Source organism: Corylus avellana, chromosome 7 (genome assembly GCF_965113065.1).
Source record: "Corylus avellana chromosome 7, dhCorAvel1.hap1.2, whole genome shotgun sequence".
NCBI classification, from domain to species: domain Eukaryota; kingdom Viridiplantae; phylum Streptophyta; class Magnoliopsida; order Fagales; family Betulaceae; genus Corylus; species Corylus avellana.
This window is the reverse complement of record NC_142496.1, coordinates 21729153-21755568: the sequence shown is the minus strand read 5'-3', so window position 1 is coordinate 21755568 and position 26416 is coordinate 21729153. Positions and strand designations below refer to the sequence as shown.

Genomic DNA, 26416 nt, shown 5'->3' with positions numbered 1-26416 from the left:
TTTTAAGATTTTGTAAAAAAAAAAAAAAAAACATTTTTTGACTTAAAATTTTTATTTTTCAAACACAATCTCAAACATGCTCTTACTCGCTGCAAAATTTGAGACCCTCTACGAGCATATACCAATACCTATGGACCTATGGTTCATGCCAAATATATATATATATATATATTGGCTCATTTACATTGATCGGGATCCCAACCAAAAAAATTCTAATAGAATAATTAAGTACAAGTCCAATTCACTTTTAATATACACTCCATGGTATTTTACCGAAGATTGTCACCATACTCGCTGGTAACTCAGACTGTTACACAAAGCCAAAAAAAAAAAACCACCATTTTTGTACTTGTGAGTGTTGCCACCACCACACTTGTCTTATTGTGCTCATGTTGCGAAGGAGAGAGAAATCGAGAGAGGAATAGTTGACAGTGAATAAGAAAGGAGAAAGATTGAGGAAGAGAGGGATGAATTCCATGGAGAAAAGCTAGTTCATGGTTGGAAGAGGACTAATAACTTAGCTATTAGTATAGTGAAGTAAGACCCCAGTAGGTTGGCCTAGTGGTGCAGGTCTCAATTTTCGGTGGTGAAAGTCTATTAAGGCTGAAATTTGAATTCTCATATGTGTTACTAATTCTTTGGGGCCACGCAGTCCAGTCTTATTTGGTCCGTGTGATGGATGTGCTTTGCACGGATCCAAAGTTTAGACCCAATTGAACATATAACTCAATATCTTATCCTTCAATTCACTACTTTTACTATAGCCCCGATGATGGTATATATTGTTAAAGTATATCTTGGAGTTCAAGAATAATAGTCACAGTTAAAAACTATTATTGACTTATAGTTGAAAAATATCACTAAGTCACACTTAAAGACTATCGTTGAAATCTAGCTATAATTAAAGATTATCATCTAACTAATTTATTTAGACTAGAATTTTATTCGTATCCAACATGATTCTCCTATAAATAAGAACACGTTATATTATAAATATCAATGCAGCTTTAGGGCTTGATCTTGTAGATGTATGTCATAAACGAAACCACTATTTTATTAATTCCTCATTGTTATTTTTTTCAGGTATGGGCTTGGTCCATGTGGTATGTCCGAGAATAATCTAACTCATTACTTATTAGGCCTTTATAGTAATTACAAAAAGGCCTCAAATCCATCATAAGAGATCAATAGGTGTTTTGGATGCCCATACAGCCACGCCCCTTTCTATCGTGGGCTATGGAAAGACCCATCACGTCTCAAATGTCTTTGTGTTTTTTGGGTTGCTTGCCTTTATCCCAATTGTGACGTACGCTATAAACATTAATTTGTGACGTATGGCCCATTCTTATAGCATGCAAAAATGCTTATTTGGTTTCTTCATGGAGTTAAGTATGTCTGGTTCTCCAACATTCATATCGTAAGGGAATACTTTATCAATGATTCACCAAGGCCTCAATCATGACGTGTCAAATTGTCTCCATACAAGACATTTGAAGAATGAAACGTCGCATTGAAATCATAGGCAGATAAAATAGAATCAAACCCAAAATTTTGTCCACAAATTTTGTCACATCCAGCCAAATATTGATAAGAGAAAGTTGTATTACAACCTCACCTCAGTACATTGAACCTACCGAAAAAAGAAAACAAATTTAAAATAAAAGACTGAAACCAACGGGACATGTTGGGGAAAGAAAGGGACAGAAGAAAAGATGTTTATCTGACAATATAATCGGAACGATAAACAAGTCGAGTTCGGACACTATACTTGTAATGGAGCGGAACCTAGATACGTTTACAAGTAGCTTTATTTATTTACAGCTCGGGTACGATATAATCAAAGTTGGGAGAGGATGCTAATCATGGATGGGCGTGGACTACAGACAGCCTCCAAAGGCTCAGCCTTTGCCAGAACAAATCCTAAGCCTTGGCTCATGTCCACCATCTCCTTTCCAACCCTTTCCCAATCAAAGCACTGAATGAGAGTACCCAATGTCAATGACATTGTCCGCATGGCCATGCCGGCGCCGGGGCACGCCCTCCTCCCCGTTCCGAACGGAATGAATTTGAACCTCTCTTTTTCTCCGTTGAACGCTTCAAATCTCTCTGGCTTGAACCTGTTGGGCTCCTCCCACACCTTGGGATCCCTATGAATGCCCCATGCATTCACCAACAAAATCGTCCCTCCTGGAATATGAAATCCCCCCAAAGTGCAGTCTTTTGAGGAGAAATGAGGCAACAAAAGTGGCACTGCAGGATATAGTCTGAGTGCCTCATTGATGACACAGCGAAGATAGGGAAGCTTGGGAAGATCAAGGTCATTTAGCAAACGACCATGCCCAACTTGGTTGTCAATCTCAGCTCTAACCTTTTCCAATGCCTCTGGATGATTCAAGAGTAGTGACATTGCCCATTCCATGGTTGTGTATGTTGTATCTGTTCCCGCAACAAACATCGTCTGAAACATATTAAATGTTAAATTATCGGTCGTTATAAAAATTTAAGTTTATAAAAAGAGGTAAATTTAATCACTTAATTAATATTTTAATATTTTCCCTCATGTGTAGGCTCAAACTTCCTTTTAATAGGTAAAACTTAATACGTAAAATATTTAATTTAAATGAGGGGCAAATTGACATATTCAAAATTCGATTCCGGTCAAGACCTTTGACTCTAATGCCATGTTAAATTAACAAATGTTTTAAAAGTTTAAACTTACAAGAATAAGTAAATTTAATCATTTAATCAATATTTTAACATTAAATACTCTAGTGGTGTTGGAATAAATTTTGAGGTCCAGACTGAAATATGTTGGAATATTTGCCTACCTATAGGAGCTGTAATGAATTGAATTTAATAAATTGAGTGGTACAAATTTTATAGTAACAGGAAAAAAAAAAAAAAAAACACTCCTAGAAAATTACACTAAATAGTATGATTAAAGGTGTCATGTAATTGCTGAGATCATGTGGGACTTTTCATGAGCATCCTGTTCTGGTACAGAGCTGGATAGTTACTTTTGGTAAAAACAAAAAAAAAAAAAAAAAAATGATGTAAAAAACACAGTGAAGACAAGACGTACAGAAGGTAGTCAAAAACCCATTTCAAAAAAAAAAAAAAGAAAAAAAAAAGAGTGGTCAAAACCACCATTATGAAGCAAAAATGGGAAAGATTTATATGATCACTTACCATTACCATGCTTTTTATGACATTATCAGAACAGAGTTCAGGTTCTGATTCATGAAGAGACAAAAGAGTTTCAATCAGAGTTTTCTTATTCAACAAACTCGCTTTGTTTTGCTTAATCTCTTCTATCAAAAGCCTGAAGCATCTGTCTCTCTTCCTCTGCAGCCTGATCATACTCTTCTCCAACCCATTGTAACCAACCCACCTCAAAACTGGAAAGAAATCACATATATTAATTGACAAGTTTGCAGAGTAATTCTCCTTAAACTCCTTGAGATTTTGCTTTCCCAAATCCATGCTTGCCGCCGCCTCCTCTCCGACACACGGCTTGCCTGCAACCATTCTCATCATTATATTGAACATCAAAAGCGAGAACAAATACCTTAACTCCAACCTTTGAGGTCCTCTGTTGGAGGCTCTGTATATTTGGCGGAGAAGGGAGTGAACTTCTTCTTGTCGGACGACGGAAGACTTCTGGAGATTCATCTGAGAGAAGATCTCAACAGCCAAGATGCGCCGGAGGTTCCGCCACATGTGGCCATATGGGGCCCAGACGGGAGCAGTCGAGTTGTAAGTGAAATGATCCCCTGCCATTGTGTGGGGGCGATTTGCAAATATTATGTCATTCTTGGTGAAGCATTCTTCGACAAGGGATGGAGAAGATAGTACGAGGATAGACCGGGAACCCAATTTAAGGTAAAGTATTGGACCGTACTGCAACGACAGGGTGTCCAGCGTTTGGTAGAGCCGTTGTTTAAGGAGCTGGGCATGGCCGATTATCGGCAGAGAAAATGGAGCCGGTGGTAGTTTTTGGTTGTGGGAGTTTACAAGTTTGATGATGATGATGAAAAAAACAGAGAGGAAGAAAGCAAGGTAAGAGTAGAAGTTTTCCATGGCAAAGCATGCAGCAAAGAGATAATCCCATCGGCCATCGGCCATTACCTTTTTAATGTGAGACAGAAAGAGCCGATCGAGCTTCTCCAATCGTCATCCATGAAGTCAGATTGCTGGAATTTGTCGTTATACTCTTTTCATGACCCTCCACATACATGCATGGAGGGTAGTGATTCATACACGGCAGTATTATAATATTATAAAATATAATTAAAATAATATTTAAATAGTTAAAAGAATATATATATATATATATATATATATATATATATATATATCACTATTCCATGCATGGAAAGCCATTATTCGTCGTCGGCGCCTAATTTTTTTTTTAAAATTTTACATGTCCGTGCAAGAGAGAATGACAATTACTTTCACTTCATTAGGCGTGGTTCTAACTGATTGAGCTACTCTTAACTAAACTTTCTAAACAAAACAAACTGAACAATTTTCAACTCTGCGTCATCCGGCAAAACAAACTGAACAATTTTCAACTCTGCGTCATCCGGCACAGGATCCTCGGGCTATAGTAAAAGGATATTTTTGTCTTTTCACTTTTTGAATGGACAAAAATACCATTCCACTATAACTAACTAAATATTTTTTACTTCAAATGAAATGAAGAGTATCCTATAATTTATGTCATCTGCTCCGCTGATGCCATTGGTGGATTAATTCCAAGCTATCATTATGAATCTAAGTATTGGTTTTTTTTTAAAAAAAAAATTATAAAGATTGATTAGTTTGAATTATTAGTTTATTTTAATTTTAATACAACTATTCATTGTCAAACGTTTTTAGTGTGTTTATAAGTATTTTTCAAATCTTACGTAGGATTGGTATAAAATATGAAGGTAGACATTCAAAACTCAGAAATTAATAATTGATAAAGAAGCTCTTGATGAATTTGTTGTTCATAATAGACAAAATATTCCATACATAAAGTTTAAACACAATAAAACTAAAAACTATAATAATAACGATCAATTTGTTGTTCATAATAGACAAAATATTCCTTACATGAATTTGTTGTGTTTTCTGCTGCTTGTGTTTTTTGTGGGTTGTTGTCTCCCTGCTTTTTGGCATGTTGATCTTTTTGTGGAGACTTTTGTAACCGGATATGTACTGGTTTCTTTCTTTGTTGTAGTCCCTTCAATGGACTACTACAATGCCCCTTCAGCTTCAATCACTTTCCAATGGTTGTTGCTAGTTCTTAGCGGGGGTTCAGATTTAGTATGTACCCTTTTTGCTTCTGTAACCGTCTTGAGCGGTCCTTGAGAAGATCGTGTCACTTGTTTGTCCAATTTTCTATCTTGTGTAATTATTGTCGCACTCTTGTAGTTTGTTTTGGGTTTGTTGTTGGGGAGCCCACCCCATTTTCGTTTTTATGATTACCCACTTCTTCTTCCTTTAGGATCAAAAGTGATAAGGATCTTCTCCTATAACCCTTTCCTTATTCAATTAAAAAAAAAAAACACTAAAATTTCGTCCTAATTAACGCTTCAAGGTCTCAAGAATTTAAGCACAACAACAAATTTATGAGCTAAACATTTACTCTTAAGTAGCACAAAACTCGAAATGGAACATACCATACAACACAACTCAAGCTCTCTATTCCTAAATTTACAGTTTTCCATACAATAACCCGACTTTACCTACAAAACTTCTAACACAAGCATTTCGGGGTGGGCAAAATATCTGATTACCATCTACTGATTGCCTACTGACTCTACTGACTTCCGATTGTCAATAGTCCAAATAAAAATTTATACCGGCTTTAGTAACTGAATTGAATCGAACCAAAAATGACTTAATCGACTTAACCGAAAATATAATCGCCAAAGTATGGTAGGGTAATGTCCTAGCAATATTAATCAATTCTTATTTAATTTTATCTATATTAGTGACAATTTGTAATAATCTAAGATAATGAATATGTTAAGGGTGCTTATAAACATGTCCAATAAACAATTGCTTAGCCCTTAAAAAGCCATTTGGGGAAGAAAAAAAAAAAAAAATACCCATTTGGGATTTGGCTCATAAAAATAGGCTTGGCCCATAAAAGTTAACCAATTTAACGGACTGACAATTAACCAAATTAACAGAAATTGTCAAAATTAATACATATCAGTATAAAGTCGGTTAATTAACGAATTTAATCGACTTGATCGGTTCAATGGGCGAAAATGGGTATACTGACACTAATTTAACCGATACCCAACCCTATACACATCTATGAAATAAAACACTACATGAGCTAAATATGACTAAATCTCGAAAAGAACTCGAAGGTTAGGTTATTTCTATAAGGTTAGGATATAGAAATAACCTTTTTTTTAAAATGGAAGTTTAAAAACTTGCAAAAATCCTTAATTTCTCATTATCTCTCTCTAGAGTTTAGAAGGCTGAAAGATTGCAAATAGAGCGCCCGACCCTTAATTAAGCCCCTTTACCACACAAGAAGTATTTCTTCGCATAACTTATGCACAAATTTCAGTCAACTTACACACACACACACACACACACAAAAAAGAGTTATATTAATTGTATGAGATAAAATAAATTTGGTCTCCCACAAAAGAAAATAATGACTTACGGCATGTTTTTGTGTACGTTTAACGAGTCTAAAAGTGCATTTAACATTTTAAAAATTCGTTTGAAGAAAAAAGTATCCGTTTGGTAAAAAATTGGAAGCGCTTTTAAGAATTTAAAAAGCCAAAAAATGGCCAAAATGTTTGGTAAAAATTTAAAAATAAAATTTTTTTTACTTAAAAGCTTTATTTCTTAAACACAGTCGTAATCATGTTCTTAATCGCTACAAAATTTGAGACCCTCTACGAGTGTACGAGTGTACTGGTAACATGCTATGGACCTATGGTTCATGCCAAATATAAAAACATTATATATATATATATATATATATATATATATATATGTGGCTCATGGCTCATTTACACTGGCAAATATTTTTAGCATATAGTGCCAAAAAAAAAAGAAAACTATTTTGAGCGTTAGCATATGTCCTGATGCGCCACAGTGGAAGGAAAGATTAATGCCTTTCTTATTTGATTTGACTGGTTTGAGAATATCTGAGCTTGTTTTGATTCTTTTGACCAGACTGAGGAGGATGGCAGGATAGGGTCTTTAGGGTCTTTGGAATCTCACGGCTTCTGAGTTCTGAGCCTTCGGGGTCTTATGTCATCGATCATCCCTACTTTTTTTCAACGGTCAAACTAGCTTCAATTTTGCTTCTCGATGAGCTCTACTTGTTAGATTTATATTCTCTTGAAACTTTTTACTCTTTCCCTAGATACCTAGTTGCATAAATCATATACCAAAATTTTCCTGATTTTTCAACGCAACTAATTAATTAGAAAGCTTTTATTATCATCAATTGATCTTGATCATCTTGACCAAGTGGTAGATTCCTTTATTTAAAAAAAAAAAAAAAAAAATTGAAGGAGTTTCATGAATTTTGGAGTTAATAACTTTTATACTTCGATTTTAATCTAATGGGAACACATTATATTAGAAAGAAAGTGGTGCCAATGGAAAAGAAATATGTGATATTCGTGATGTTATGAATATAGTGTTAAGACAATAAAGTATTGCATGTGTACTAAGAACTATAACACAATATAAAGGAAAATGTTAAGGTCACAATATAAATTCAACTTATGGCCAACTTCTCTTCTACGTGTTATTTTTTTAAAAAAAAATTAATAGAAAGGATATTGTGATTCTGAAAATCTGGGAAAAAGACAATTTGTTTGGTTTAAAATTCAAATTTTTTTTACACGTGGGAGAGAAGTTGACCATAAATTAAATTTATGTTGTGTCCGTATCAAACCTAATAATTGTTGCAATTGAACAGAACATGTTATAAAGAATAATTGTTAATAATAGATGGATCTTTCCTTCCTTCTTTTTAGGTGATCCCGTCAATAAGGTGGCTAGACAACTTTGAGCAATTTAGGGCTTTTTTAAGTTTCAAATCTTGAAGGGATATTTTCTGAGAAATGCTAGGGTTAGCTTTGCCAATATTTTCTATATATTCCGCCAATTTTATTTTACAAATTAACTATATATATATATATATATAAAGGAAAATTGTACTTACTTCCATGAACTTTCGCGCATTTTGTAAACACTTCTCAAATGTTCAAAATCTTTCACTTTGGTGTATCGAACTAAAATACACTTATTTTTTTATTAAAAAATAATTTTTATAAAAATTTGAAATTTTGGAATTTTAGGGGTAAATTTGGAATTTTTTTAAAATGTAGGAGTATAAAGGTTTTTTATATATTTGACCGTTTAATTTAACTGCAATTCGTAACGGAATTGGGGTAACTGAAAGGAAATCAAAATTCAATACACCAAAGTGGAAGATTTTGAACATTAGAAAGGTATTTGCAAAATGCGCCAAAGTTAATGGGAAGTAAGTGAAGTTCCGGTATATTTAACACATTTGATTTCATTTCTACTTTTTTTTTTTTTTTTGGGCAAAGCTAACCCTAGTGTGAAATGGACAACCAATTATGTCTATTTACCAGTAGCTTGTCACTATCGACCGTCACCAACCGTTTTTCCTCAATTGGTTCCATCCTCCTTCACCAACAATTAACTTACATCATATTCTAATTTAGAAATATGTTTAAAATTGTGCTGAAAAATAAAATTTTTAGAGTAAAAAATATATTTATAAAAAAAAAAGTTTGAAGTGTATTTTAATTTTTTATTTTACCAAACGGACAAGCACTTTGTTTTGGGAAATGATTCATTTCTTTTTTGTCTATCTCCCCATCCTTCCAAATTTAAGGATTCATTTCTTTTTCGATCCATCTCTCATCCTCCAAATTTTAAAAATTACCATTGAATCAGTGAGCATAGCCCTGCAAATCCAATAATAATTTTTAAATTGAGAGGATGAAAGAAGGAACGGGAAAAAATGTATATCACGCCCCTTTTTGTTTGACACAAATTTTTAAGTACTAAAATATTTTTTTTAACTCCCTAGCTCAATCTTAAACATGCTCAAACTAACAAACATCCATGCATTCTACTTTAGGACCTAACCTTTACTTGGAAAAACTTATTGAATAGAATCATAAATAAGAGAAATGATTCACGTCAATATTTTTCTTAAATTCAATAGATCAACTATTAGATTTATAAAGCCCACCATTGAATTTGTGTGAAATCCACATAAGTCAAAAAATCTAATAGTTAATTTCTAAGATGAGGTTATATATATATATTAACATTAATCATTTTTTATAAACAAAGCCCACATAGAAATTTATCACATCTCAATTTACCATAAGAATCCTAATCCCTTATATTTAAGGTGAACAAATTTCAATGACTCTAATGATCCCTTAATAACATTTGATTTATTTATATATCATTAATCTAGATTATACATCCAACATATTTTTACAAGTTAACCAACAATTCATGGAAGTTCAATTTCAGAAAATATTATAATATATAAGAGATATTAAAAAAATGTCAAGAAGTTATTGCATTTAAAGATGCATATAGCATTATATCATTTAAAAATTTTAAATGCCATATCAATAAAATAAAAAAACATGACTCTTGTAGTAAAATTGGCAATACCCTATAGATTTTTCAAGAAAAAAAGATAATCATACGAAATTAATTGTCATTTGAACACCATTTGAAGATCTCTACACCTGAAATTATCAATGAAGAGGGAGCAGAATAGTGAAATTTCACCCTGCATCCTAATCAATGATCGGACTGTATATAAAATTATAAATCTCCTGTGCCACCAACTGAGGAAATATCTCACGCCGGAAATTGTGGTGTAGGAAGCAAAGGTCAAACAGGAGAGCTTGAGGCAGAGAAAGAAAAGTAGAAGCAATTATTAATAAAGGAGAAGAAGAAGAAAAATGAAAAAGGGAGAAAAGGGACAAGCTGCAAAAGACAAATGGTGTGGAAAATGGTGACAGAAGCGTATCAGAAAAGGCCAAGTTTCATGATCACTTGATATATTCGAATCACATTATACGTACATAACATATATATTTAACGCATTTTTTGGTATATATATAAAAATAATATTACAGAATATATATGGATATCAAAGTCCTAAAGAAGCAGGAAAAAGTTGAAAGCATGGATAGGGAAAAGCAACAACCCAACCCTCATCATTGACAAAATGCACAGAACAACATGACCGTGCATGTGATTCTTCTCAAATCCCTCTTTTCTTTCACATTTTCCAATTAACCCTAAAAAAAAAAATCAAAAGAAAAAAACTCTTAAGCAATAATAATAACAGCAAAAGTAAAGCTATGGCTTGGCTTCACCGGTTGTGGAGAGGGTCTGATGCGTTCGGTACTTTCCTCTTGCTTGAGAAGTACACGTCAAATGAATGCCTCAAACGCTGCCGTTGCTGCTGCTGCTGCTGCTGCTTCTCTCGCGTATTTGGTGAACGGTTGTTTACGCCAACCGCCACCGCCGCTTCCTTCTGATCTCCGCAGACTAACAACGAGATAAAAGCCACGACCATTAACTGCCGCAGCCACCCCACTTGCATATTGGGAGATCCTCTTCTTCTTCTTCTTTTTCTTGAGAAAATGGAGAGGAGAAAAAAAAAAAGGGGGGGGGGGGCGGGGAGAGGATAACTAGACAGAAAGGCAGAAGAAGGGAAACTGGGAAAGCTTATACGCTTTGTTTGGCAGTGAAGGGAATAAAAAGGCAAATGTGGGGTTATTATTGAGTATACCCTGCAAACAAGGGACACATCTCACGAGGGGGCCCTTATATTATTCTTTGTGCTTCACGAGAACTTTCCTGCCTAATTTGCTTTTTGTTCTTGCTTTCAGACCCCCAATTATGGGTCAGTCTTCCAACTCCAATTTCTGACATGTAGATGTAGAGTACACATACTGGCCCTTGTGCTTTTTCTTTTGTTCTGGTGGTGCTTGTCGGCTTTGGAAAGTAGTCAATTTACTTTTTATAGTTTCTTCATCGATCTACCCCAGAAAAATCCCTCAGTTTACACCTGAAAAAGACTGAAATCTATTACATTATGCTGGACAACATCTCCAAATATTACAACCTTTTTAAGGAAAGATGCTTGTATATAATAAACAAACACAACAATTTTTGATTGAAATACATGTTTGATTTTGAATGGTCAAATCATGCGTGAGCCTAAACACCCAACGGTTTTTCCGATGTCTTTCCAGAAAATGGCATCGATACACAAGAAAGTCCGGTGGTTAAAGGGATTTTCCCTGACTTTGCTTTTCTCTCTCTCTCTCTCTCTCTCTCTCTCGTATTGGTGGCCCATGGGCCATGACGAGCCCCTTAGCCAGGCTGGACTCCAACCGAAAATGGACAGGTCATAGTTTAGGATGTGTTTGGCAAAGGACTTGAAAAATGTTAAAGTTGATTTTGTGATGAATTTTTTGGGTCTTTGATCCGTCTAATCCAATCATTTGACAAACATTTTCTGAGAGACTATTCCGTATTCTCTATATTTCTATCTAAAAAAAATGTAATTAATTATTTTTTTTTTTTATGATTTTCTATTTTTATTTTTTAAAATCATTTAAATCTTCTTTCTTTGTTGTGGAAGGTATCCAACACTGACGGAAGAAATCTTGCTTGTCAGAGTTGGATTTAAAGGAAAGTTTTGGGTTGTCTTTGGTGGTTCTGTTTTTTTTTTTTTTTCTTCAATGGGAAGATACTTGTATAGTGTCTGGATTCTGTAGTGTACAGCACTATTAAAGTGAGTTGTATTGGTGTTTATGATGATATAAAATATTATTCATTCATACAAAAAAACAAAAAAATGGAGAGAATTATAAAAAAAAAAAAAAAGTTATCATTAATCTACGATGCTTTCTAATTTGGATAAACATAGTAGACAAAATGTACAATACATTTGAAAACCGGAAGGATGTGCATTTTAGAAGTTTGATTAATCATTTTACATAGATATTCAAAATGCATAAGCCATTGTAGATAGCTTGAGGAGATTAGATCATTATCGGCTTATATTCCTTCAATTTTGTCTCATTTTCTTTTCAATTTTAGACACATGACAAAAAATAAATTTGAAGATTGAAAATTGTCTACATGATTCATGTGACACCCCTACTTTAAATCCTATCTTAGCTTGTAGAATAGCCCTCGATGATGAGCTCATTAGAAATGGAGGCCAGATTAATTAGGCTTAAGATGGCTTATTAGAAGGGGCGGGCAGATTAATCGTTTATCGCCTACCAATTGCTTACCCACTGCTACCGAATCGTCACCGATTGACAATTGACTTCCAGCAGTCGGTAAGTAGAATTAAAATATTGTTTCGACATCGGTTCAGTTTAATAAGCAGTATTTTTTTTTGTTGGTTAGCCAATTTTTCAAGTGAATTTTAAATTTTATCTAGTAACTTTCTTTATTGTGTTTATCTAACTAATTTGTGGTTGTCATTTTAGTTTGTGTTCCATGAATTTACCTTTTCTTTTTATTTATAAAACATATTATTTATTGATTCTGTAGTTACAAGAAAGTTAATAAATCTTAAAATAAAAACTTGTAACCTACAATTCTCTGATTTAACTGACCACCTATTAACTGATTAACCGAAAAAGTTGAAATTATTTTTGGTCGAAAATGCCCAGACACCGACCTACCCATAACCCACCCCTAAGTAAAATGGATAAAAGCCAAGCCTTATCATCCATGCATGCATACATACGTTCCATTAAATATATATCTTATCCACGTTTGAATTTGAAAACACCAAAAAATCTGCTTAGCTTTAAACCTCTCTTTATCTCAAAATCCCACGCCACTTGCTTTTGCATTTCACCACGCACAAACCTTCGTTTCAGCCCCAACTCCTCAAGAATTAACACACTCTGTCAATTTCCTCTCAAGCTGGAAAAACCAAGCACCAAGAAAAACTTCATTCGTGTAAGCATTAATCTATTCCATTTCTCTCTTTCAAAAGTTTTACAATTTTATAAATTATTTGTTATGTGTGTTGTTGATTTTATAAATTATTTCAAAAGATGTTGTCATCAAGGGTCGAATACAAGCAGTGATGTTTTCTCTATATATATTCATATAATCACATGAAGTCACGTGTCATTGCATGTCGTATAGTTCATGAAATCGCAGGATTTAACTCTAGACGTAAATTATAGATCGAACCACCTAAAATTTATTGAGTTTATTTTTCTTTTATTCAGCTTTTCATTTTATATTTTCTGGCTTAATGTTTTCTTTCAAACTCATTTGATCATGTGATATATATATATATATATATATATATATATATATATATATATAAACCCATTCATGTTTAATTTGATAAACCTTATAATGCTTTATGCTTCTTAGAAACAAAATAAAAAACTTAGTCTTGAGGGGATGGGGTTTTACAGTTAAATTTGAAAGGACCTAAGAAAAGTGCTAACTACATTTGTGTTATTACCCCATCTTATGATAATTCACATAAGAGTTTGACTATGTAGTACTAAGGTGTGGTGTTTTTATGGCAATAGGTTTCTATTGCTTAAATCTAGTATGAGTTTATCTCCAAGTTTAGGCGTCAATAAGGAGTTTATCTTCAACTAAGAGTTATGTTGAAAGAGATATAGTATGTCATCGTATTTTCCTATTTAAAGGGGTGAGTGATTAATAAAACTAAGCAAAATTTATTCTCAAGCTTAGATTTTGTCAAAAGGTCTAGATTCTCTTTGAGAATATAAAGGTGCAGGTTCCCTCATAACTTAACAATCTATAGCACATAAATTAGAGTAAGCGAGATACGTGCACATTTTTTTTTTTTTTTTGTAAGAACAATTTCATGAAGGAAAGATGGGAAGGAGAGACTTTATGAGAATGGTGAATATCTAGTATTTTAGAACAAAGTTTTAGCGAAAATGATAAGTGTTACTTTTCAAAACTCATTTTTCATTATTCACCACCTACCAGAAACATCGTCCCTCCTCCCCTTCACTATCCCTGTCCTTGTCTCTCTTCCCTCTAGTAGTAGTGCTTGGTGCCTTCTACTCCGTTTCTAGAAGCTTTGTTTTAGAGGCTCATTGAATCAGTTATAGTTTGTTTGACGGTATCTGCTACTCGGATAACCGTAGTAATTCTAGAGCTAATACATGCAACAAACCCCAACTTCTAGAAGTGATGCATTTATTAGATAAAAAGGTCGACGCAAGCTCTGCTCATTGCTCTGATGATTCATGATAACTCATCGGATCGCACAGCCATCGTGCCGGTGATGCATCATTCAAATTTTTGCCCTATCAACTTTCAATGGTAGGATAGAGGCCTACTATGGTGGTGATGGGTGATGAAGAATTAGGGTTCGATTCTAAAGAGGGAGCCTGAGAAACAGCTACTACATCTAAGGAAGGCAGCATGCGTGCAAATTACCCAATCCTTATACGGGGAGATAGTGACAATAAATAACAATACCGGGCTCTTATGAGTCTGGTAATTGGAATGAGTACAATCTAAATCCCTTAACGAGGATCCATTGGAGGGCAAGTTTGGTGCCAACAGCCGCGGTAATTCCAGCTCCAATAGTGTATATTTAAGTTGTTGCAGTTAAAAAGCTCGTAGATCTAGATCTAGTCATTTTCACCCGTCAAAACCTATCATTTTGGGGATGTCTACGATACTGTACTCCTCCACTACTGCTTGAATTAGGGATCTTGTTTTTTTAGTTTTTAGTTTTTCATTAGCATTTCTCCGAGACTTATTTAGGCTGAATACAATTTTTTTTTTTGTTTTTAATTTTTTTTTTTTTTTGTAAATCTGAATACAAATTTGAGTTGCACAAAAAAAGGACTATTCAGTTTTGGACCGAATATTTCGCAAGAGCCCTAACCTAGGCCAGCCCAGCCCATTCTCAAAATACATCTTTTGTTTTTGGGTTAAGGAGAGGCTCAAAACACTCTCTCTAACCGTATTCCCCATGAATAGATTAGGCCCAAGTAACTGTCGGACAAGCCCATTGCATTTGTTAAGACACCCCTTCATACACACACACTCTCTCTCTCTCTGCATTTGCACCCCCTTCCCCAGCGCTTCACGACGATGATCTCCATCACTTCCGCCGAGTTGAACTACCTAGTTTTCCGTTATCTCCACGAATCAGGTCAGGCGCTTATTTCTATTCGCTTTATTAAGCTTTTCTCGGGTTTTTTTTTTTTTTTTTTTGAAAAAGAAAATTCTGGTTCTTCTTATTAATGAAAGATTAGGTTACACAAAGATTGCCTTTACTGCAATATCTTATAGGGCATGCGGATTGTGGATGGAAAAATGGGTGATTTATCAACTATTTTGGTTGAGTTCGGTTTTCCTATCTTTCCATTCGCACAATGTTTTACATGACCTCGTTGCCCGTTGGCATTTAGTTGTGAGGTAAAAGCGGTAGATAGATTATTTGGAAAGTAGGCGTTGTAAATCTTGAATTAATCTTAGGATTCTTTTACGAAATGCGGGCTTTTTTGATACATTTATTGTGAGAATGACAAAACATCCATGTAGAGACGGTCCAAATGAATTAAGACTAAAATGAGGAATTAAAGTGAGGATTCTACCCTTTGCTGTCGTCCATAAGGAGAAAGCAATGTGGGGAGGGGCCTTGACCTTCCAAGTACTTTTCCAATAGGAAAAACAATGCTCTGCAGTTTGTAACGTTTTATAGTAACTGCTCACTTTGAAACCGTTTCTGCTACTTGGGGTCCACTACATATTATCCACTTCTTCCAGATGGGTTTTTGAGGAGCCTAGCAGACTGAGAAAGGAGTTAAGGGATTCAAACTCCCAATCTTAGACTGCCCCGATGAAACTCGCATTCTAGTGGATAGAGGAGTTGGAGCCTCTTTGTTACGGGCTAATGAATGTTATGGGAATGAGTACTTTAGAGCTACTTCTCCGCACTAGACATCATGCCAAAAGCGAATACCGGATCTGTCCCCAACCTTGAAAGAGACAAGGTTGGAGAAAGACACCCAGCTGTTTCTAATATTCCTCCAAAGACACACCACATAAGGCCCTCAAGCTTCCTATGAACACCAATCCCCTTTCTAGACCCCATACTTCTCAACAATCACCTTCATATAAAGATCTTAATTTTTAAAATTAAATAAATTACCAAAGACATCACATTAATATAGGAAACTACAAATTGTGAAAGAAATGAGGAGGAAAAAGACTTAGAGAAAAAGGATGTAGTGTTAATTCAGTTCATATAAAGGGGTAGACTTCCTTTTTTTTTTTTTTTTTGGGAAGGGGGGGGTGGGGGGGGGTGTGGTTAATTCTATTGCATTAAGTAGGTGAAGTCATCTTTATAAAAAAGAAAATCCCTATTGTCAAAATGGGGTCTCTTCTCTTTCTTTTGTGTAACATAATTAATTATTATTATTTTCCTTCATCAGTTGAATAATGTTATGTCATAAGGGGGTCCATTTATCCCCCTTTCATCCACGAACAATCGATTACAAGATTGGATAAAATTATGGGTTAGATCAATTTGTTCCTTGATGGTCCCTAAAAAATTTCTCTTTGGGCTAATCTAACGTTTTAAGACACAATAAGAGGCAATGTTATGTGGACAGGTGGACTTGGATGTGGATGTCGGATATGATGTGTCCAAGTCTTAGATTTGTCTCCTTTTAAGAGATATTCCTTTATTTTGGAGTGTCAATCACAATCATACCCTTGGCCATGTTGCGTTTGATCGACATGAGTAATGCGGATACGGATAACTCAAGTAGATGATACGGATAAAATATTAACTAAATGATTAAATTTATCATTTCCTATTAGCTTTAGTTTTTATAATAAGTATTTAAGTCTTCATTCCGAACGTTGTCTCCATAAATCGCCTCCCATTTTCATTAAATATTCTTTGTGTTAGCCTCACTTATTGACAACGAGTTTGAGTGCACACATAAGATAGTTAAATATCAATTAAATGATTAAACTCATCATTTTTTATTAGCTTAAACTTTTGGGATAAATTATGATTTATCAGATAGGATTTGGATCCCTAACAATTAGCTGCTCAGATTGCTTGCAATTTGGGTAGCCTGAGACCTACTTGGGGCTGGAAAAACCTAGGGTTTCGACTGGTAGTCCCATGGGAATTGAATTATTCCATATTCTTCGTAGCATTTGAAAGTATGCCTCCAGAATCCGAATGGGCCTAGTGGTCACCACAGCTGTAATGGTTCCATTTTATTTTCATAAGCTTATGTGAAAATGCAACCTCCAAAAGATGCCCAAAAAAGCCTCCAGTTCAACTTTATTGAGGAAAATCTTGGGGACATTTTAAGTAAAAGATTATTACAGGCCACCAATGGCATTCACGCTTTAATGTAAAAGGTTTCTGGGGCAGCTTGTCAGGATATGGTTCGGTTTTAGCACTAATTGTAGTATGACTCTAATGCCAGCATCAAGCTTTGTTGACAGTCATTTTTGAGGGCTGTAACACTTATCTAGATAGTTTCCCTGCTGCGTCAAGTCTAGATAGGTGCTAATTTTCAAGTGACAGCTAAGCAATGCCCCAAAACACCCTTTGTAAGAAAGCACTGGATGCATAGGTGGTCAAATCTGTCTTTGCCAAACCCCTTTGTTGTCTTTTCTCTCTGGGAATGCAATACTGGCGCTAGCATGAACTTGGAATCAAGACAAAAGTGCAGCCCAAAAATAAATGTGATTGGTTTAATGAATAGATTTTGAACATCTAGCGTCGAGAATTGCTGACCGCTAAACAATTTTTTTTTTTAAATCTAAATTTATATTGTAAAAGTCAAATGTCTAAAAAGTTGTTGAGTCTTCAATATTAAATAACTTGAATGAGTATGATCACTCCATTTATATGGTTTTCTGAAGTACGAAGCATAGGCATGGTAACTGTTAATTTAACAAAGGAAATGAATAATTTTGTAGTTTCATGTTGGCCTTTGTTGAGTTTGGAAGTGTAACTGGAGCTCTGGATTTAATTTTGTACTTTATGAGAATACATTTCATGTCTTTATGTAATGCCTTTTTCACTCATCGGACACAAGATTTGGAAGTTTAAATGCCATGTATCACAAATTAAAAAAATTGGGAGGGATATTATTTATATAGTTTTACCTTTTAAACAACTTACATACCAGGGCCGCACGTTGTTTTGATTTGTTTCTTTAACTTATACATAATTTCCTCCAGGTTTTACACATTCGGCTTTCGCTTTTGGATACGAAGGCGGGATCAATAAAAGTGCAATTGATGGTAACTTAGTTCCACCAGGTGCTCTCGTTAGATTTGTTCAAAAAGGAATTCAGTATCTTGAGCTGGAGGCAGATTTGAGTAGTGTAAGCATTTTTATTAATAAGTTTGAAACTCATGTAATTAATCTCTTTCAGTTAACACGAGGAAAAAAAATGAGAGAGATTGTTTTCATTTCATATCTTTTTTTACTAGAATTATGCATGCTTCAGAAATTTCTGCTGATTTATATCTCTGTTAGGTCTCCAGACGAATGGTGACATGGAGGATGATTTCTCATTTCTACAACCTTTGGATCTTATTACAAAGGATCCCTATGAACTACAGAAAATCATAAAAGCTAAGAAGGAAAATCTGCAAAAGGATAGATTTGAAGAAAATGGGAAACATCATAATGAATACAATCAGGAAAATGAACGAGAACACGCACAAGAAACAGAGAAGGAGAAAAAAGGAAGAGAAAAAGAACAAGAACAGGATAAAGAGAGGATAGAGAAGGATAGGGAGCGAGAAAAAGGTAAAGATAAGGAAAAGGCACAACAGGATCACTTCAATAGAGAAAAGTGTGAAGATAAGGTCATAACAGAATATGAAGAAAATGGAACTTTTGGAGGTGATCTATGCCTGCCATTACTCTTGCAATTTTATTTATGAAATTGTGTCTTATCCTCATGTGGTCATCATTCTGAAGCATGTATGGCATTACAATCCCAATCCAGATAACTCTGTGGAAGTTTGATAACTTGTGGAGTATTACTTTTGGATGGAACATTTCATGATAGTGTATTGGTTCTTGTCAAAACTTGTGTTGTGTACATAGAGAATATGCATATTTGGTTAGAAAGACGGTTGCATACTGGTAGAAGTGAAGTTTTTTTGTGGTTGTCTTCGATATTTTTCTGTTCTGTGCTAGTTTAAGTTTGTATTTGGCTTTACTATTTTTGAAGTGTCCATTTGCTTTGGCGCGGGAAGGTGTATTCTAAATTTTAGGAAGTGGAGACAATGGATTGTCTTGTTGTTTGTGTTTAATTTCAAAGGTGAATGTAGTGTGCCGTCAGCATCTGAGGGACCAAGGATTGTATTACATGTTGATTATGTGTGACTGTGAGCTTGCTTGGGCATCTGCAGGTCTGCATTTGGCAATGTTATTGGTGCATGTCGATACAAGATGTGTGGTATGAATTTGGCCCAAGCCTTTTGCCTTAGATAGCTCTTCACTTCCAAGGGCCTATGGTATTTCCATAACTGTGATCTTGTTGAATAGGCCCCACATCAGATATCTTGACTGGATTTCTAGGTGCCTGATCTTTCCAAGGACCCGTAAATTGTAGGGCTTATGTCCTGGTGAAAGTGGACTTAGTGCTTGCAATGTAGCCTGCAACGATGCCACAAATTGGTAGTCTTGCCTGTGCTTCATTTACGAATATCCATTTCCTATTTTTCTTTTTTGTTTTTCTAGTCAGATGCTGTATGCTCTGATGGTCTACAAGGGAATTAAATGTATGCAATGTCTTGTGCAACAATGTAACTGTGTGCTATATAGTATAAGACTTGAATGTCATGCAAGCACAGTTTGTGATGGTTTTTGCATTCTTATAGCTACTTTATTGCTGCAGTAGGCCTTGCATTTTACCTCATTTTTTGCGTGGTAGAATAATTTTATGTAGTATGCTTAAGATAGATCGCTCTCTCTTTCTGAAACCTACGCAAACCCTTTCACACCCACATCTTCTGTTCTGTTAGGTGGCTAATTGTATATTATTTTCTCGTGTAAGCATTTAATATGTTTGTGTATATGCTAAATAGGGCCAGAGCCAATGGATATCTCTACAAGCTCAACATCCTTGCCTTGTGACATTTCTAGTTGTGATGTAACAATTCTGGAAGGCCATACCTCTGAGGTTTGGTCATATCCCTGTGACATGCATTTATTTGCCATTTTTAATTGGTTGCATTGTAATTCCCTGAATTTGTTCCTCCACTGCCAACAGGTTTTTGCTTGTGCATGGAGTCCATCTGGTTCACTGCTTGCATCTGGGTGAGTCTAATGTCTTCAAAAGAGATGCTTTCAATAGGAATTAACTCATCAGTGTGTTCCAAATTATCTCAATTAATGTTAAAAGTTGCTTATATCATTCTTCTTTCCTGTCCAGATCAATGCACTGGAGTTAGTAATTAGCTGTAATAGTATTTACGTTTTCTTCTTTTCTTTTTCTGATTCCTTATATCGAATAAAAAAGTGGGGCTGTATGGTTTGCTGAATTGATCTGCTCCATGTGGCGCCTCTTTGTCTAATTTCTTGAGGTCTGCACTTCCAGTTCAAAATCCTGATCTTCTTATATGGACCATAACCATGTTGGCCAAAATGGTAATAAGTTATTAGATTTCTTTTGTACTAATTTTAAAACCCTCGTTTTTTATCGCCAGTCTTACAATGAGTGGCTGGAACAGATATTTTGCTTTTATCAAGTATAACAAAGTGCCACAACTCAGAAGCTCTTTGACTTTTTTCTTTCTCTTTGCACCCAACTGCTTGCATGCTGAAAAAATATATGCATATCTTTTCCCAATATTTAGGTCTGGAGATTCAAGCGCAAGAATTTGGACCATTGCGGATGGACCTAGTAGCTCTAGTGCGCAAAATGGATCTGCTAATGTTGTGGTGCTGAAGCATTTCAGAGGTAGAACGAATGAGAAAAGCAAGGATGTAACAACACTTGATTGGAATGTGAGTGTCTAGTTGATGTGCTTCTTTTATACTATTCAATTTAAAATTCAAGCTAGTTTTTTTTTTCCTTTCACTTCATATTTGTTATCATAAGGTGTTGAATTGCATGAGTTTTTAATTGAACAACTGCATGTGTATTTATTCTTTCTTGTGCCCTTTTCATGTAGGGGGATGGGACATTACTAGCAACAGGTTCTTATGATGGGCAAGCAAGAATATGGAGTAGAGATGGTGAGTTGGTTCACTTTGAAATATTGTAACATGTTCGCGTTGAACCCTATCAGTGGTTAAATTAGCAGGTTAAAAAAGTACATGGGTCCTTTGTTTTATTTGCAATAACATTAATTTCTGTATTGACTGGTGCGGTCTTTGATAGGGGAGTTAAGAAGTACATTAAACAAACATAAAGGTCCAATCTTTTCTCTGAAGTGGAACAAGAAGGGTGATTATCTTCTTAGTGGCAGTGTGGATAAAACTGCAATTGTGTGGGACATAAAGACCGGGGAATGGAAACAACAATTTGAATTTCATTCAGGTTCCACTTTGCAATTTTTATTTCAATTATTTCTGTGGTATATGGAATATCTATGTAATCATGCCATGGACAACTCCTTATTCTTCTTATTCTTCTCTCTCTCTCTCTCTCTTTTGGGTGGGGGGTTTATGCTCATTCTTTTATTGATAACGAAGCTAAATTCTCTTTTCAGGCCCTACCCTTGATGTGGATTGGCGAAACAATCTTTCATTTGCAACATGCTCCACTGACAGTACAATAAATGTTTGCAAGGTTGGAGAGAATCGACCAATCAAAACTTTCTCAGGGCATCAGGTTTGACCTAGTGATGTGAAAGCTTTTCAAAGTTCTCATGCCTATTGTGTTTACACTGTATCATCTCTTGAATTAAACTCCTGAACTGATAGACAATTTAGCCCTTTTTTGTCTTTGGATCCTTGTTGTGTACCTGGTGCTTCAGGCATTTTTTAATGAGCAATGACATAATTTTAGGCAGTATATGCTCTTACTCTTATAAAGTTGTCTCTAGTTCCTTAAATCGCCTAGGAGATGGCAGGATTAGAAACTCATTGGTTTCTGAACCTTTTATTATTGAGCCCACTTAAATTTAAGGCTATGTTCATTGCATGAATTTGTATATGTGAATTCTTCAGGAGTCAGTTTTTTTCTTTCTTTCCTTCTTTTTGGGATAGATTCTTGGTAAGTCATTAATGGAAACCAACTTATGTCTTTCAATGGATTCTTCTGTGATCTACTGTTGTTCATTCTTCTTTCCAACAGGCCTCCCAATGCGGGGAAAGTGCTTTTTTATTTATTTTTATAGAGTCGATCAGTAAAAATACATTAAAATTGAATAGTTGAGTATCTACAATTACCCAACTTAGGTTAGGTTCCATGGTGGGGACAAAGTATTGACCTCTATTTCTTGCCTTCTTTGATATGTGTACTTGAGTGCTTGTCCCTCGTTACTTGGATGCTCCTGGCACTTGGTTCTAGTGGTAAAGGGGTGGGGTAGGGCAAGTCCTCAATTTGAAGCTTGCCTAGCTAAAATGATGAATAAATAAGTACCTGGTGTTTACAAGGCGTCTTCTGTTCTTACTCCCATCATTTTCTGACACTGGAAAATGGATAAAAAGGATAAATTACATTTTGTACACCCACCCCCCCCCCCCCCCAAGCTCCAAACTATGACTCTCTGAAACTCAAACCTATGAACTACCAAAATGTTTCAAGATGCCTTCTGTGTCAAATTTGGCCATTATTTTAAATGAGAATCGTTATGTGTGACTTGCAGGTGCGTGTGAGACATTTTGGAGTGACTAATTTACTCCTATTTGTGCGAGATCATACTGTCTTAGAAATATTGATTAAAAAAAACATAAAAGCTGATGCAAAGGTGGCCAACCCCTAGCAAAACACATGGGGAATGTCCTAGCAAAAGCCACCCCATCTGAATAGATGAAGGTAGCCGCTGTGACCACCCTTGATTGAACATGGGGGTGGCTGCTCGGCCATCCCCTAATGGAATAGAGGGGGCTGGCCGTGAATCCACCCTCATCTGAACGGAGGTCCCTAGCAGCGGCCACCATCATCTAAATAGACTTTGCGTAGCTTTTTTTTTTTTTTTTTTAAAGTGAAGCATTTCCACATGATGGGGACAAATTAGTCACTTCAAAATATTTCAGGCACACATGTCTAACACGTTTGATGTTTTCCATTTCCTTCCAAAATAATTGTCGAATTTGACAGAAAGGACAACTCAAAACATTTTAGTAGTTTATAAGTCCGAGTAGTTGTGAGTCGTAGTTTGGAGGTGTAAGTGTAATTGGGGTGGTAGTTTAGAAGGGGAGTGTAATTTACCCTAGAAAAAAAAAAAAAAAACAGAGAGTTAAAGCTTAGTCTGTGACTCCTAGCTAAGTGTTTCTTTTCTATACTTGTGTATTTGGGTTTCGCCCTTTGCACTTTTTAATAAATTGCGATTACTTATTAAAAAAGAAATTGTTGTGGAAGTTGATATTAACACAATGATTTTTACTCATGTTTTTGTGCTGTTTCAGGGTGAAGTTAATGCTATCAAATGGGATCCAACAGGTTCACTGTTGGCCTCTTGCTCTGATGATTACACTGCAAAGGTGATTGCCTATGATTATGAACTTCGACTTTTGGTGTTACATTTAGGCATTTAATCTGCTAGGATTGATCCTTACATTTTATGTCTTGCCTGCTAGGTTTTGTTTGCTCAAAACCTAGCCTCCACTCCATGTTTTCCTGATTACTCAAATTTCTAATTTAGTTCTTGTTTCGCATACTTTTGATACATGTCTTTTTTTAAAGTATTGAACAACCATGTTTAATGGGATCTCTAATAATTGTCTTTCAAGCTTTTTCTGGGACTGGATTGACAACTACTACAAAATTTTGACAGATATGGAGTATGAAACAGGACAAGTATTTGCATGATTTGAAGGAGCATATTAAGGTTCTGCTTTCCTTCTTTTTTGTCATTTAATTTCCCCTGCTTTCTTTACATGCTTTTCTGGTTTATTCCTAGATTGTTATTAGTGATGAATTGATTTTTTTTTTTTAGGAGATATATACTATCCGATGGAGTCCCACAGGACCAGGCACTAACAATCCTAATCAGCAGTTATTGCTGGCAAGGTACGTGTGCTCTTGTCTCACATTTGAGTGTAACAATATGGTGGAGTAAAGAGGTTTAGTTCAAAGAGGACCTAATTTTACTTTAATTCAGGGAATTATATGTTGCTGGATGGGGCAGTACTAGTTTCTATAGTGTCGGCTTGCCATGCCAATAGTTAATAAATGTACTTATTCAGATGTATAAATGAGCTATTTTTGTTATAGGCCAGTTGTTCTCTACTCTAATATGGGATGTCTCCTACATTCCAATTTTAGGTCATCATTAGATGTATTCTTCAACACCACCACCCCAAAACCAAAAAACCCTCCATTCTTCTCAAACTCAACAAAAAAAACCCTGTCACAGCAGAGGGAAAAATAAATATGACACATCATTAATAAAACATTTGAAGAATTTATTAACTAATTAGTCTACTTCGGTTGTGTCACTTATTGTAGCATGTATTCTCTATTTCTTTGCTGATGGTCAAGCCAATACCCACATACTCGTGCAACAGTAATATATTTATGTTTTTGTTGCACCATATTGAACTGACTACAATATCCAGTTAAAGGAGGTGGGCCATGCATTGCCCCAGCCTTTCTGCGGTGGTGGTGGTCTTGGATCTTTGAGACTGTCATTATACCTCCAACCCAAGAAAGCCAATTATGAATTATTGCCCCCATCAAAAAGAGTCTGGCTAGGAGGCATGTGATCTTTAAAATTGAGTTATATTATATTCTCGTGTATACTTCTTGTGTACTAAGATTGGTCCCTTCTGTGTTTTTAATGAAATTGAATTACTTATAAAAAAACAACAAATTGAGTTATACTATGTGTCTACTATATATAAGCCTTGCCACTTTTTCCAATGCTTAGAAGACGCATATTGCTTTACTTGGATGGAGAATGTGGCTGAAACACTAGATGGATAGTCCTTTTAAATTTATTTTTATTAGATTTTTCAGTTTGCCGGTTTATCTCTGTTGTTTTCTTTGAGAACAGTGTCTTCTTCCAACCTTGGGCTGATACATACAAAAACTAGTCTCACTTATAGATTAATATTCTCTAGTCATTATTGCAATGAAAGAGCCTCCTAACCACTCATGTTGTGAGTGCGGGCACTGTGGGGCAAAGAATTATTTTTCCCTTATTATTTTCATTTTTGTTTCTCCCTTTTTGTCTGTTTGAGCAGCGCTTCCTTTGACTCGACAATAAAGCTTTGGGATGTGGAACTAGGGAGACTCATCTCCAGCTTGAATGGTCACAGGTACCGAACTTAAAACTACAGATACATTACATCCCGTCACATTTAAAGCATTAGTCTAGTAATTCAAACAGCAAGATCAGGGCACATCACTTTAGATGAAATCCTGTTGGAATTCCCATGAGATCCCCTTTGATTATAAAATTGGAGAGATATTATGCGCTTTTGACCTCCACTAAAACATTGACAAAATGATTGCAGCATCAAATGCTATAGTAATCCATACCTCTGCATTATTGGCTTAGATGCTCATGCATGTTCTGCTGTGTGCTTTTCCATCTTTCAGCATTGCTTCGTTGGTTATGGTTATCTAAATTCCTCTAAATTGATAGAGCACCTGAGACTCTACGAAGCAAAACTTTTTTGATTTCATAAATTGCTCAAAATACTATATAATTGAAAAATGGGGTTCTTTTGCTACAGGGATCCTGTATACTCTGTTGCATTCAGCCCTAATGGTGAGTATTTGGCCAGTGGATCTATGGATAAATGCATGCACATATGGTCTGTGAAGGAAGCAAAAATTGTGAAAACATACACTGGAAATGGTGGGATTTTTGAAGTTTGCTGGAACAAGGAAGGTGATAAGGTTGCTGCTTGTTTTGCTAACAACATAGTTTGTGTTTTAGATTTCCGAATGTAGAACTTGAATATTCTTATCAAATTCATTCATCTTTAAGCACCGTTATGGGAGGGCCTTGAAACGGGGGGAACATTTCTTTCATTTGTACAGTGCTATCTGTGATATGCACCTCGGACTCGGAACAGATTTATTATGGATTTCTAATATAAATGGTAGCTCCAGTTCATCTCTTGTGGAAATGACTCATTGTATGCTTCAATTTTATAACAAAGATATCTCATGAGTTCATCCACCGGTTCTCGGACTTT

General features: G+C 35.3%; 2 protein-coding genes across 3 annotated transcripts; one reads left to right on the top strand and one right to left on the bottom strand.

Moving 5' to 3' along the window:
* Positions 1 to 1596: 1596 nt before the first annotated feature.
* On the bottom strand, positions 1597 to 4131 carry LOC132184877 (cytochrome P450 81C13-like). Its single transcript, XM_059598661.2, has 2 exons — positions 3190 to 4131; positions 1597 to 2458 (listed from the first exon to the last, which is right to left on the bottom strand). The coding sequence occupies exons 1-2, from the start codon at positions 4123 to 4125 to the stop codon at positions 1838 to 1840; spliced, it is 1557 nt and encodes a 518-aa protein (XP_059454644.2). The 5' UTR covers positions 4126 to 4131; the 3' UTR covers positions 1597 to 1837.
* An 11026-nt stretch (positions 4132 to 15157) lies between these two features.
* LOC132183788 (WD40 repeat-containing protein HOS15-like) lies at positions 15158 to 26339 on the top strand. 2 transcript variants are annotated; one of them, XM_088518278.1, is made up of 14 exons: positions 15158 to 15250; positions 18316 to 18461; positions 18625 to 18988; positions 20182 to 20276; positions 20367 to 20413; positions 20953 to 21103; positions 21271 to 21334; positions 21480 to 21638; positions 21811 to 21932; positions 23675 to 23749; positions 24043 to 24096; positions 24205 to 24278; positions 25454 to 25528; positions 25949 to 26339. In XM_088518278.1, exons 1-14 carry the CDS (start codon positions 15190 to 15192, stop codon positions 26166 to 26168), a joined length of 1707 nt encoding a protein of 568 aa, XP_088374404.1. In that variant the 5' UTR covers positions 15158 to 15189; the 3' UTR covers positions 26169 to 26339. The 2 variants fall into 2 exon arrangements, with proteins under 2 accessions (XP_088374404.1, XP_088374405.1); XM_088518279.1 differs by lacking the exon at positions 15158 to 15250 and having other exon boundaries at positions 18375 to 18461; positions 18617 to 18988.
* The last annotated feature ends 77 nt before the right edge of the window (positions 26340 to 26416 follow it).